The sequence below is a fragment of the Peromyscus eremicus genome, unplaced genomic scaffold (assembly GCF_949786415.1).
Source record: "Peromyscus eremicus unplaced genomic scaffold, PerEre_H2_v1 PerEre#2#chrX_unloc_1, whole genome shotgun sequence".
Lineage (NCBI taxonomy): Eukaryota > Metazoa > Chordata > Mammalia > Rodentia > Cricetidae > Peromyscus > Peromyscus eremicus.
This window is the reverse complement of record NW_026734288.1, coordinates 11,800-26,579: the sequence shown is the minus strand read 5'-3', so window position 1 is coordinate 26,579 and position 14,780 is coordinate 11,800. Positions and strand designations below refer to the sequence as shown.

The 14,780-nt window shown below is 36.7% G+C and overlaps 1 protein-coding gene across 1 annotated transcript in view; it reads left to right on the top strand.

Annotated features, from left to right (window-relative positions):
• LOC131900988 (zinc finger protein 431-like) overlaps window positions 1-2,133 on the top strand; it is a 93,534-nt gene extending 91,401 nt beyond the window's left edge. Inside the window, exon 4 of the mRNA XM_059252302.1 lies at window positions 321-2,133. Coding sequence (XP_059108285.1) covers window positions 321-1,869 — 1,549 coding nt within the window. The 3' untranslated portion in view covers window positions 1,870-2,133. The remainder of the gene's footprint in view (window positions 1-320) is intronic.
• The last annotated feature ends 12,647 nt before the right edge of the window (window positions 2,134-14,780 follow it).

Here is a 14,780-nt window from a genome sequence, read left to right as displayed (position 1 = left end):
CATAGGGATACAGAAAAACATAACAATCTCTTTCTCAAAACAATCAAAAGATGTGTAGCAGTTTCCACATTGAATACACTTGGTGAATTTGATTCAAGTATACAGGTAATTGGTTTCTAGCTTCATTGTTAAGACATCAACAAACTCACACTACAGAAAAGGCATATGAGCACTAGGACTGTGTAAATGCAACATGAATGTAAACATTGCGATGAAACCATAAAATCTGATTCCTCTTTACATTTGGAACAAATTGTAAACTTAAGTCAACAGAATGTTGAATGTGGTAAAGTTTTTACTTGTACCAATTATCCTTGCAGGCATGAAAGAAGCCAAACTGGAATGAAAACTTCTGTATATACTCAATGTGGTAAAGCCTTTGCATATGATAGTCAGCTTCAAAAGCATGAAAGAAGACATACTGGAGAGAAACCTCCTGAACGTAATCAGTGTAATAAATCCTCTGCATGTCACATTAATCTTCAAAGGCATCAAAGAACACATACTGGAGAGAAATGTTGTGAAGGTAATCAGTGTGTTAAAGCCTTGGCACAACACAGCCATCTTCAGATTCATAAAAGAACACATACTGGAAAGAAACCAAATGAATTTAATCAATGTGGTAAAGCCCTTGAACATCATGGTACTGTTCAACTGCAGAAAAGAACACATACTAGAGAGAAAAGCTATGAATGCAATCAATGTGGTAAAGCCTTTGCTCATCCCATTACTCTTCAAAGGCATAAAAGAACACATACTGGAGAGAAACTCTATGAATGTAATCAGTGTGGTAAAACTTTTGCACTTCATAGTAATCTTCAAATGCATAAAAGAACACATACTGGAGAGAAACCCTTTGAATGTAATCAATGTGGTAAGACATTTACACAACATGGTCATCTACAAGTACATAAAAGAACACATACAGGAGAGAAACCCTATGAATGTAATCATTGTGGTAAAGCCTTTGGTCATAACAGTACTCTTCAAAGGCATGAAAGAACACATACTGGAGAGAAACCCTATGAATGTAATCAATGTGGTAAAGCTTTTGCACGTCAGAGTCATCTTCAAATTCATAAAAGTACACATACTGGAGAGAAACCCTTTGAATGTAATCAGTGTGGTAAAGCCTTTGCACAACACAGTCGTCTTCAAGAACATAAAAGAACACATACTGGGGAGAAACTCTATGAATGTAATCAATGTGGTAAAGCCTTTGTACAACACAGTCATCTTCAAGGACATAAAAGAACACATACTGGTGAGAAACCGTATAAATGTAATGAATGTGATAAAGCTTTTGCATGTCAGAGTAGCCTGCAAAGCCATAAAAGTACACATACTGGAGAGAAACCCTATGAATGTAAGCAATGTGGTAAAGCCTTTGGACGTTATAGTGATCTTCACAGGCATAAAAGAACACATACTGGAGAGAAACCTTATGAATGTAATCAGTGTGGTAAAGCCTTTACACGCCCCAGTACTCTTCAAATGCATAAAAGAACACATACTGGAGAGAAACCCTATGAATGTATTCAGTGTGGTAAAGCTTTTGCACTTCACAGTAATCTTCAAATTCATAAAAGAACACATACTGGAGAGAAACCCTATGAATGTAGTCAATGTGGTAAAGCCTTTGCACAACATAGTGATCTACAAGAACATAAAAGAACACATACTGGAGAGAAACCCTATGAATGTATTCAATGTGGTAAAGCCTTTGGTCATCGTAGTACTCTTCAAAAGCATAAAAGAACACATACTGGAGAGAAACCCTATGAGTGTGATCAATGTGGTAAAGGCTTTGCACGTCAGAGTCATCTTCAAGTTCATAGAAGAACACATTACTCAAGAGAAAACCTTTGAATGTAATCAACATAAAGCCTTTGCACAACAGTCACCTTCAAGAACATAAAAGAACACATACTGGGGAGAAAGTATGAATGTAATCAATATGGTAAAGGCTTTGCACAACACAGTCATCTACAAGGACATGAAATAACATATTCTGGAGAGAAACCATATAAATGTAATCAATATGATAAAGTCTTTGCATGTCAAAGTAGCCTGCAAAAGCATAAAAGTACACACACTGGAGAGAAACCCTATGAATATAATCAGTGTGGTAAAGCCTTTGCTTATCAGAATACTCTTTAATTGCATAAAAGAACACATAGTGGAGACAAACTCTATGAATGTAATCAATGTGGTAAAACCTTTGCATTTCAAAGTAACATTCAAGTACATAAAAAACACATGCTGTATAGAAACCCTGTGAATGTACTCAATGTGATAAATCCTAGTTACAACACAGTAACCCTATAACTGTAAAACTTTTAGTGTGTAATTGATCTCTTAAAGCCTTTGAATATAACATAAGACTTTGATGATCTGACAAAATTCATACCAAAGGGAATCTGTATATTTATAAGAATTGGTATGATCTTCAGTCAACATATTTACATTCAATTATAAAAGATGATTCATTCTGGAGAAAAATTTGACAAATGTAAATAATCTAAGAATTATGATGTCCCTCTTTATTTTTATAGCTGCAATCTTATATGGACAAAAGGCCTATGAACTTAAATGACAAAATAACCCTCTTAGATTTCATACTTCTCTTCAGTCACATGAGATAATGAATCCATGTGTAAAAGTTCATAGGTTTGTATTATTGCTTTTTCTGTTGCTTTGATAAAATGTCATGTCTAAGTGAACTTACAAAGAGATTTTATTTGGCCCTTGGTTCCAGAGCAATATATGAACCCTGTGAAAGTGGCATGGATATAAGTGTCAGACATGGCAGCTAAAGCAGGAGCCTAAGAATTCATATTCTTTAGCTGCACCATGAAGCAGAAAGTATAAATTGGAAATGGTATGCATATATAATCTCTCATGCCAACCCCCAGTGACATATTTCATCCAGCAGGGCACCATTTTCTAAATCTTCCCAAATGATATCACAGACTGAAAATGATTGATTTCTATGACTTCAAGCCTGCATGCTTGCTTTCTGTTACATAAACCAATTCATAATGGAGAAAAACTCTGTAACCCTTTAGATGCCTCAAAACCCATGATACTGAAATTGCAGTAGAAAAGCATTCATGATTGAAAAATAGTTTAAAGATTTGTTTTTATTTTAATTGTGCAATATCTGTATGTCCTTGTGTGGATATGTATATGTGCATTCTGGTTCTCAAAAAGGTTAGGTCCTTGGAGCTTCTTGCAGCAGGAATTATTGGAAGTCATCAAAAATCAGACTTTGGTCCAGGGAATGAACTTGTGTTAAAGGCTTGGCTATGTCTACATTCTTGTCAATATTTTAAATTTTTTATGGCATCCTGATGTCAGGAAATAGGTAGGTACTCATACAAAAGAAAATCCCTATTCATGTAAACAAATTTGGTTAAAACATTAGACAGTGCAGTTATTTTCAGTTTCAAGAAAAAAAATTCTTTCAAGTCTTTTTCATTGTAGCCTTGAAGTAAGTAAATTATTAATCAAGTTTACTAAAGACTGATGTGAAGACCACATTGTGGATTCTATTTTGCACATTTGAGATACATATTGAAGTGTGTTATATGTGTGGCAAATTCAATTAGTGACATTTATTTTGTCGTATTTATATTCCTTCTGTGGCCCTTGTTATTTTTTTGTGCTTTGATTTAGAAAGACATATTTATCTGCTGCAATGTGTAGAATGAGATGGCTATCATCTAAGTGGTCCATTTTCATATATCTCTCAGGCAGCATGTGATTATACTTTTCAAGTAAGTGTGTCTGTGAAAGGGTGGTGGATTTTTGTTCCTGATTTTATTTTTTATATTTTTTTACAAATTCCCTTGAAATGATGTTTATTATGCAGCCTGGCTTGAATGTCAGTAATTAGTCATTGATACATTAGAATTCAAGATCCTTGTGTGTCAATCTCGTGAGACAAGACTAAGGTAAGATGATGTATTTTCAATGATTGTTATTTTGTCAAAACATTTTAATGATGTTAATTTTAAAATACTTAACAGAGAATATACAAATCCTTAAATACTTCATATGTGTATCCAAAGAAACATTTTCATCTTTCTTGACGAGGTGTGAAAATTTATGTTAATCAGCAATCAGCTGTGTATTTCATAATATACAGTTTTGGCAGGTTATCTTGAGCCAAGGAATACTGGATTTCCAACTAGTGGGCTCTCCTTTACACATATGTTCAATCCCTTTTTTCACTGTTAAGTCAGCTCAAAGAGTTGAGACACAGGTCATTGACTGTACATGAGTGTGTCAGGTTACAAAGCTCACCAGCTAACGTACCCTGTAGTGCCAGGTCAAACAGTTGTTTATTTAATGCCAGTCTTCTACCAGAAATGGTCTGCTCTTTCTCAAAGTCAGCATAGCTGTGTGCTTTCCAACTACATTTATATTTTAAAAATATCTACTATTAGTTTACATTTTTTGAGACATGGTTTCTCTGTGTAGCTTTGGAGCCTTTCTTGAAACTTGGTCTGTAGAACAGGTTGGCCTTGAGCTCACAGAGATCCACCTGCCTTTTTCTCCCAAGTGCTGGGATTAAAAGTGTGCACTACCACTGCCTGGCTTAGTTTAATTTTTTTTTTTTTTTTTTTTTTTGGTTTTTCGAGACAGGGTTTCTCTGTGTAGCTTTGCACCTTTCCTGGAACTCACTCTGTAGACCAGGCTGGCCTTGAACTCACAGAGATGCACCTACCTCTGCCTCCCGAGTGCTGGGATTAAAGGCCTGCACCACCACCGCCCAGCTTAGTTTCACTTTTTAAATTTGATTTTCTTTAATTATAGCATTGCTCTAGTCTATTGTTTCTTTTATTCTACATATTTCCCAATCACTAAGGATTTCTTTGCATTTTTCTCTGGTGCTGTTTTTGTTTTTGTTTTTTGTTGTTGTTTTGTTTTGTTTGTTTGTTTTCTATTTAGAGTACTTTCTTCTATAGCTCCGGCATTCATCACACAATGTAATTGGGAATTGTTTTGATCATTTAATCTTGACTGTGCTGTCAAGAACTGGGAAGACAGTCCTACCACTCCTTTTCTGGGTTTTAACTGGTCAGTGAGAAAGAAAATAGACCAGTGAATGAATAGCCTCCCAACTCTTTGCCATTCATTTGGAACTTACAAGTCAGGAAACTTGGTGGTGGCCAGCCTTTTAAGCAAGGAAAACTGATCATAGGAAGGTTCCAATTGTTTGTTTTAAGATAGTGCTTAGCAATGAGAATTAAATAAAAGGCATTTGAATAAAAACTGTGTAAAGATAATGAAATAAATTACTATTTCCTAGGTATAATTGGTTAAACTAAACCTTAGAGAAAACAAAAGACAGTTTTCATGTAATACATGGCCTCACTACTATAACCATGCTTTTGGTTTTTAATGGGTGTATGTTGGCATTACAAAGAAACAGCAGCCGGGCGGTGGTGGCGCACGCCTTTAATCGCAGCACTCGGGAGGCAGAGCCAGGTGGATCTCTGTGAGTTCGAGGCCAGCCTGGGCTACCAAGTGAGTTCCAGGAAAGGCGCAAAGCTACACAGAGAAACCCTGTCTCGAAAAACCAAAAAAAAAAACAAAAACAAAAAAAAAGAAACAGCAAATATATAACCAAGCAGCATTAAATTGATATAGACAGCCTCCAGTACAACACAATAATCCTTCTTTAAAATAGAAAATTCTAGCTTATGATAGAGAGATCTTTACCCTGAGGGTCTCTCTACTCCATAGATGAGCATCTCATTAACATTTTTTTTATTACAGACATGTGATCATTAACAGTATACAAAAAAATGTGAATGAATATTTACATCCTAGCATTCTAATCTCTAACAGCCCTAGATAACATATGACTTACCTTTGGGTTATTTTAGATGCAGCCCACCCTTAGCTAAATTCAACTTTCTGTGACTGTTTCCTAATTATTGGTAAATCCTTTATGTCAACAATTTCACCCTTATATATCACAGCTTAGTAGTAAAATGTTACCCAGTATATAAGATGAGTATTTAACTTCAAATAAATCTTACATCTAAACATCAAATTCAACATGCAGACATTCTAGAAAACACTAGAAACTAGGCCCCTTTGAGTCTTACAACCTGTCTAGGCCTTGGAAGGTTTTTCTAAGTCTCTGATATATTGAGAAAGAAACAGAGCTCATTCTCTAAAACATAGAATATGCTTTGTAGAGCTGGTAAATATCTGGGGCCAGTTTTTTTGGGGCAGGGGTTTGCTTCTGATCATGAGAACCCACCTCTTTGTACACATGAGGCTGTGGTTATCAGTCCCAAGGCTACAGTGGACTTTGTTTATAATGTCCTTGAGTTACCCTGTGCTTCTCTTGTGCAACACTGTCTGATTTGCCTCCTTCTGAATTTGTATATTTCCTCTTGAAACTGAACCCATTGGTTTACATAACAAGTAACTTGCTGTTGAATTTGCCACAAACCTTAAGCCAGCCTGGGATAGGTATGTCCTAAGATTGGAAGCCAGGGCTGGGAACTATTGTGCTTTGTGATTTCAGCTCACTAGTCCTATCACTTAGGCCCTATTATCCATTCAGAGCCTCCAGCAGACCCACCAATCAGATGGGAGAGCCCTTCCAGGAGTCACAATTTTGACTCAGTTCATTTCCTGAGGAAGTCAGAAGTTGTCTTGTGTGCTGTGCCTTGGCCTCCATCATAGGGACAGTTCAGGTCACCTTGGCAGGTGCACCTTGGTGATTGAGGGACCACTGTGCTCATGTCAGGAGGAGTGGCTGGCCATAATGAGTGAGGAGCTGCTCTTTTCAGACTGGATGGGTTAGCTGAGCTGAGGGAGCTGGTATGTTGGGTCCTTCCATTGTTGGATGGAAGGCAGTGGCTAGACAAAAGTTTGGCATGTTCCTGCTGGTCCTGCATGGTCCTTGTAACTCCCTGGGACAGGGTGGCAGCCTCAGAATAATGTTACTGTGCTGGCTATGTCTGTGCAGAGCAATGGGAGCTGGACTGTGCTTAGAAATGTCCTTGATTTTGACATAACTGTGAAATGATGTTGTCTGTAGTGCTTGTATTGTCACTATGGAAGGTAGATTTTCCAAACATGGAGAGCCCTGGTCTCTGTAGTATCTTCCAGAAGTCCTGCAGTTTTAACATATAACATTCAGGTTTAGGATCCATTTGGAGTTAATTTTGAGCAGCTTGTAAATGGTATCTCAGGTTTAGAGTAGCACTCCACTATTAAACTGTGATATAGAAGAGTAGAACTGATGATAATAGAATCCATAAGATAAGGATTTACTCATCCTTAGGAGACATTAAGTCACAAAATAAAATTTAGGTATGGGAGGGCTTCACCCCAAATACCCCACAAATAAGTATCATGCTAATCATTCCTATTAGAAAATAGTATGTTAAAATGGAAGTGTTTATTAACCAGGACTAACCAGGTTTAAAGCTACATTTCCATAACAAATGAGACAACCCTGATTTACAACCTGCAAGAAAGGACCAACCCTCCATTAAAAAACAGGCCTCTCAATGCTGCTCAAGTGAACAATAAAGGGTCACAATCAACATTAAGTCCTGGTGTGCCATGAAGGTATATTTATTCTAGAAGAGCTACATCTCTACTCTTTTTCAAAAGCAGTTTTGAGTCAAGATCTCCAGGATTGATTGAGTGGCATTGCCCTTCATTTCCTCCTTACTAACCAACCTAATTCTCAGATTACAAGTCTGCAGCACCAAAGAGTTCTCCATTTACCAGTGTGAGTCACATTGTGACTGTCCATTGCAGTAAGGGGGAAAAGATTTGTGTGTGGAGCTTCTCTCTTCAGATTAGAAGAGGAGGAACAGTAGGGGAAACAGACTAGACAATAGCTAGATCACAGACTGAAGTTTAATGTAGTGAACTGCAGGAATCTCCATTATAAAGAAGGACCTGATGGGGTTGGGTAAATGACTTTCTGTGTATTTTTCCAGCATGTATTCATTCAAGGTGAATGACAACAGATAGAATTGGTTGGTGTGAAATTATGGGGAACAGATTCCAATTGGGGAACTCTCCTATGCAGATATGTGCTGTAACATGAATCTTAAAAGATCTTATTAATAAAAACAAACCTGGATCCAGGTATTGGCATGAATACTAAACAATCAGAGAAACTCAATAAACCACATCTAACCTCACCTTGTCAACTTCTCAGCTGATCTTGTTTCCTCAAACTGAAAGCCTCTGAGTCTTCATCAGAATGGATCTCAGCTGAACTGCTGCTAAAAAGCCTCAAAGTTTAAAAGCCTAAAAGCCTCTAGTTCCTGGTCCTCATGACTTATATACCTTTCTGCTTCCTGCCATTAATTCCTAGGAGTAAAGGCATGTGTCTTTCCCAAGTAAGACATGAGATCTCAAGTCCTGGGATTAAAGGTGTGTGCCACCATGCCTGGCTCTGTCTTCTGCATGGCCTTGAACTCACAGAGATCCAGATGGATTTCTGCCTCCAGAATGCTATGATTAAAGGCATGTGCTAACACTGTTTAGCCTCTATGTTTAATATAGTGACTGTTCTGTTCTCTGACCCTGAGTAAATTTATTTGGGTTGTATAATATATCAACCACAATGTGCAATCCTGGATGACATAGTTAGGTCCTCTCAGATATTTAAGATGAAGGCCATTGCCTGTAAATCTGTGTCAGCTTTCAGCAGTCAGTAGTTAATACCTTACATGGAACAAAATCATACAGTCTCTAATTAATGGTCTTCTCCCTACCAGGGAAGTGCCTACCCTGCTTCAAAGTCAGTATAGTTAAGTGTTTTTCCCTTTATGTTTATTATTTTAAAATATCAGTTATTGGTATAATTTTTAAATTTTATTTTCTTTGAATGCATTACTGCTCTAATCTCCATTTCTATTTTCCAATGTTTCCTGGTTCAAGAATTTCATTCACTTTTTTTCTTAAGTGCTATTTATTTGTTTATGTATACCAGTTTAGAGCAGTGGTTCACAACCTGGGAGATCACAACTCCACATTGGAGATCAAATGACCGTATAACAGGACTGGCTTAAGACCATCGGAAAACACAGATATTTATATTCATATCTGTAAAAAAATTATACTTATGAAGTAGCAGTGATAAGAATTTTATAGTTGAGGGGTCACCATATCATGGGAAACTGTTAAAGAGTCACAGCATTAGTAAGTTTGAGAACTGATTTTGATCAATGTCTCCTGTGACTCAGGATTGCCTCACAATATGTTATTAAGAATTCCTTCAAACACCTAATCTTGCCTCTGCTGCCCAGTGCTGGGAAAACAGTCCTGCAAATGCTTCCATGCTGGGCCTTGACTGGTCTTTGGGAAGGAAAATAGACTAGTGAATGAGTGTTGTCCAAGTTCTCTAGGTTTTATTGTAAATTTACAGATTAAGTGGGACCTTGTAAGAATTGAGTTCACTGACCAACTATAAAGCACATGTAGTCACAGCAGAGAATGTGATGAGAAAGAAGGAGGGTGAAAGCCTTCCAACTTTGACAGTAGTTGACACTAGCAATAAGTAGTGAGGAAATTAATTTTAGATGTTCCATAAATATCCTGACTGGCCATTTCTCGGTTTCACAGACCAGGCAATCAAGACTCTGAATAAAGACGTGAATTTTCATGAAATCAAATTACTCTAGTTACACTAGGTCAAACTTAATAGAAGAACTGGATAAAATGGTGTAGCTCTATCTAATATGATTGTGTTTTCCATGTTTAAGATGCACACCCTGAGGGAAATAGCCTAAGTAACACTTTGTGTGCTCTAATACAAATCCCTATTCTGTGAATTACATGGCCATAAAACCTGTTTAAACATTTTAACAGAATTATTTGGGATTATATTTACATTATTTCCACTATGTCTTTTCTACCTCCAACCCTTCCCATAGACCCTTCATTGTGCTCTAACCCATGAGCTCTTTTGTTTAACAACAGTCACTGTTTGAATGTGACCTTTGTTTGGCTGCCACACTCAGCTATGAAGCGAAGGGTTGGCTGCACTGGTCATTGAGAATGTAATAGAATGTGCACACATACAATCCTCTGCCTTAGAAGACAAACAGGAAGTGCTAAGGGAGAATGGAAGATTTTACTAAGGTAAAATTTCCCAGATTAGGGCACTGTCTCACCTTAGTGTGGAAGGGCAGAGCTGGGTCGGCTTGGGTTGTCTGAGTTATTTGATCTTTGCTCATGCATTAGGGTCACTTCTTATGTCTGAAAGACCAGCTGGGTATTCTAAGCTATTGAGGCACTCTGGAAAGACTTAGCAAACAGGAGTACCAGTGGGAGGTAGCTTATAGGTAATTTACAGGATTCTCCTCTTGTTTTGCTATAGGGAGCTGTAAGAAAGACCACAAATCTATACTATGGTGACTGCGGAGGTGACTGTCACAGATCAGGTAGAGCAGGTTGGCTGAGCTATCCAAGTCTGAGCTTTTTGGACTGGCATGGACCATGAGCCAGACTGAGGTTCTCTTGGTCCCTGGGATGACCTGGACAGTGGCCTTTGGCCTCTGAGTTTTGAGTGTGGATTTCCTGGGGAATGTTGGTTCTGTGGAATAGAAGATGATGAGCATTTTATATCCCTGTCCAGTGTTCACACACAGGCATTGATTTTGATGTGCAGTGGGAAAACATGTTGAAAAACTGAAAGTCTGCTTTCTAGAAGTTCTGAATGTTACATTCCATCTTTTATGTGTCTAAAAAATGTTACAGAGAGTTTGGAAACTGGTAGAAAGGAGCTGATGGGCATTATCCTTCAGCAATACATGATTAGAATGTTTTCAACTTTCTGCTACTGTCATCCACCATGTTGTGATTCAGTAAAGTTCAGTTCTGGGGCAGAAAAGGAGTTTCTGAGTTGTACAGGTGTCTAAAGTTTCCATGATGTTGGGCAGCTGAAAAGGGTAGATGCCACAGCTTGTGACATAATCCATGTGGGAGAAAGCAGGCATCATATTACTTTCAACATTGTTTTTTGATTAGGCATCATGGAGCTGGGTTTGTCTGAAACAACAAGGGGTCATGAGGGGCTGTAAAGCCAGCATAGGCTCTGCAGGAAATCATCTCCATTGGCAGGGAGGGCTGTAGGGAATGATGCCTCTCTGGAAGACATACCAATAGTTGGAAAGTCAGAAATTTAACAGTTTAAGGATCACTTTGAGTTAATTTTGAGCGAGTTTAAAAACCTGTGTTTATTTCATTTCTATACACATAGAATAAAAGGTAGCTGGATAACATTGGTCAAGATAACAGTTTTCCTGGCTGAGTTTCTTTTGTTCTTTTGATTCAAATTTAGTTATATTTTCCTGCTTTTGTTCTTGGCTTTTTCTCTTCTTCCTGTATATTCTTTTACAAATATTGTACACATTCTTCATTGTTGTTTCTTTTGTAGTAAATATAGAAGTCACACTGTGTCAGTGTGTGTACTGATTTTTCATAATCTCATTGGGCATTCTGAGTGTTTGCATTATGTATGTAGCCTTGTAATCAGTTTTCTGCTGTAAATTGTTGGGCCTTGGCTTTGAATTGTTTTCAATTTGTGATTGAAATTGTCCATTAAAAACATCTTAATATTGATGCATCATGTTCCTAAGGATCATTTATATACTATATTTATTTAGATTTTGTTATTGTTAATCTTCGAAAGACTTTTAGATAATTAGATAAAATATTATAGGGATTGGCAGGTGGCTCAGCACATATTTTTCTTGGGGATGATCTGAATTCAGATGTGATCCCAGCATCCAAATCAGGAGACTCATAACTACTTGCTATTCTAGGAGCAGGGGATCTAATAGCCTCTTTTCTGGTGTGTCACCTCTATACATTTGGAAGACATTCTGTTGAACATACAAACATACACATAAAAATTGGGATGATTTTTTTTTCAAATATTCTTATGACTTATAAAGCAACTAGAGCAAAACAAATTGCTTTAGGTGTATAATACAAATCATACATTGTTTTGTCTAAAAATCTGTTATCTTGCATTTGGTTTGTAGAATTTTTCCTTTCTTCGCTGTGATGCAGACTTACATCTAATCATCAATCATAGGAAAGTGATCCTAATTTTGTGAGCCAGAAGGTAGATCTAGTATCATAGTTAGTATAGCAAAAGTTGTATTTTTCTATGCTAATGGTCATCACATGAGGTTCACATTGTAAATGCCCAACTATTGTCCTAAGTCTGCTCACAAGTACAATGCATATTAGCTGAAGTTCAAGTCCAGTCACTAACAGAAGTCTCTAATTCAAGGGTCAGGATCCTGGGGGATTTGCTGTAGACACAGGGCTGGTCAAGGTGGTGTCTTTCCACATGGGCAGAGCAGAGCATTACTAATGGTCTTTGCTTATATACTGTCCAGTGGGCATCATGGGGTTCTAGGACTGTGTCTGGTTATCAGAAATGAGTGATATAACTGTATTCTGGTATCAGATACAACCTTGAGTGTAATGGGGTTCATGACTAAGATGTGTCTACATGTCTAAAAGGCTTTTTTTCAGCATCGGAGATGATAACTTTTTTTCTTTCAGTTTGTTTCTATTGGGGATTACATTGACAGATTTTCACATGTTGAAACACTACTGCATCTCAGGGATGAAGCCTACTTGATCATGGTGGATGATTTTTTTCTTATGTTCTTGGATTTGGTTTGCCTGTATTTTTTAAGTATTGTTGCATCAATGTATATAAGGGAGATTTGTCTGTAATTCTCTTTTTTGTTGTTGCATCCTTGTGCGGTTTTGTGTACCAGGGTAACCAAAGCCTCATAAAAGAAATTTGGCAATGTTCCTCTTGTTTCTATTATGTGGAACAATTTGAGGAGTATTGGCATTAGCTTTTCTTTGAAATTTTGGTAGAATTCTGCACTGAAACTATCTGGCCCTGGGCTTTTTGGGTTGGGAGACTTTTAAAGACTATTTCTATATCCTTAGAGGTTACAGATCTATTTAAATTGTTTATCTGATCTTGATTTAATTGTAATATGTGATACCTATCAGGAAAATTGCCCATTTCTTTTAGATTGCCCAATTTTGTGGGGTACATGTTTTTGAAGTATGACTTGATGATTCTCTGGATTTCCTCAGTGCCTGTTGTTATGTCTTCTTTTTCATTTCTAATTTTATTAATTTGGATATTTTCTCTTTGCCTTCCAGTTAGTGTGAATAAGGGTTTGTCTCTTTTTTTACTTTTCTCAAATCTAAATATCAAAAACAGAGAATTGTTAAGCCTGCTCACTTTCAGGGTAGAGCCAATAGTGTCTGTTTTGAGAACAGCTGCTAATGTTGTACTCCATCTATCTGTCCTCCTAGGGTCTCAATATCCCTATTAATGTCATAATCCATTGCATGTAATTGTGGCATGTTAAAGGAAATAACAGTGGAAATGTCATCAATAACTTCCTAATCTTTCCTAGCAAGTCATCTTCAGGTTCCCTATTATATACAGTACCTGAGTCAAAATCTTCTCTCTGTTTGAGGTTTAGGCTGGAGATCCTGGATATGTTTCCCTGCACTGAGAAAAAAGTTTATTTTATTTTATTTTATTTATTTTTTTTTTTTGGTTTTTTGAGACAGGGTCTCTCTGTGTAGCTTTGCATCTTTCTTGGATCTCACTCTGTAGACCAGGCTGGCCTCGAATTTACAAAGATCTGCCTGCCTCTGCCTCCCGAGTGCTGGGATTAAAGGAATGTACCACCACCGCCCAGAGAAAAAAGTTTTAACATAAAATTTTTGACTGGACACTTGGGCTTAGTAATGGTTTAATTTCTTATTTTTTCGTAATTTTTCATAATTTTTATTTTTTCTTCATAAATGAACTAACTCATAACTACTTCTTGTTTTTTTTCCTTTTCATGTGTATCCTTGTTGATTACTTTCATTTGCAAGCAGTTTGTTAGTCATTTTCAACCATAGACATTTGCTAAATTATACCTCACTTTGTAATTAATTTCCACTATATTTGTCTTTTCCAGGACTATAACAGATACCAAAATTCCATTCTTTCAAAGTCCTTTATAACAGGAATGAAACATACCATAAGACATTATATTTTATTCAGAATTTGGTTCTTAGTGTAGAACTGGCTGGAATGGGTCTTGATATTGTAGAATAGTCTGGCCCAAACCCACAGAGACCCACCTGCTTCTCATTTAATTACTCTTTATTCTAGAACTCAGTATATCTTTGAATATCAGTATATATTTATATGTAATGTACACTTTTTTGTCTTTCTTTGAGATAGGATTTCATTATGTGATTACCCCACTGCTTCAGCCTAATAAGTTATGGGATTAGAGGAACAGTTCATGGTTTCTGTATCTGTTTTTATTTTCATTGTGTTCAAAAGCAAATGAAAAGAAAATCTTTAGAGTATCCTTACAATTTTCCAAAATTTAAACAACTCAAGAATGGTCCAAATATCATAGGAGAGAAGTCTGTGGTGTCTTTGTAGGGATTTCATGAAACTATTGACAGAACATCAGTATTGGAACACTCATTCATATTCTCCAGGAATTAGTGTGAAAATTATATTTAGAGTTTGTGGTACATGCCATTTTTTTATGTTGAGCAATGTCACCATTAATTATTTAGATTTCCCGAATTTGTGAAAATTCAGTAAATTAATTGATTAGTTAAATTTAAAATTGTTTTAATCGATAGGGAACTTGCATGTTTTAGAGAGTAAATATTGCTTTTAAGATTGTGAAGTTTCTAGGTATATGTTTTTTATC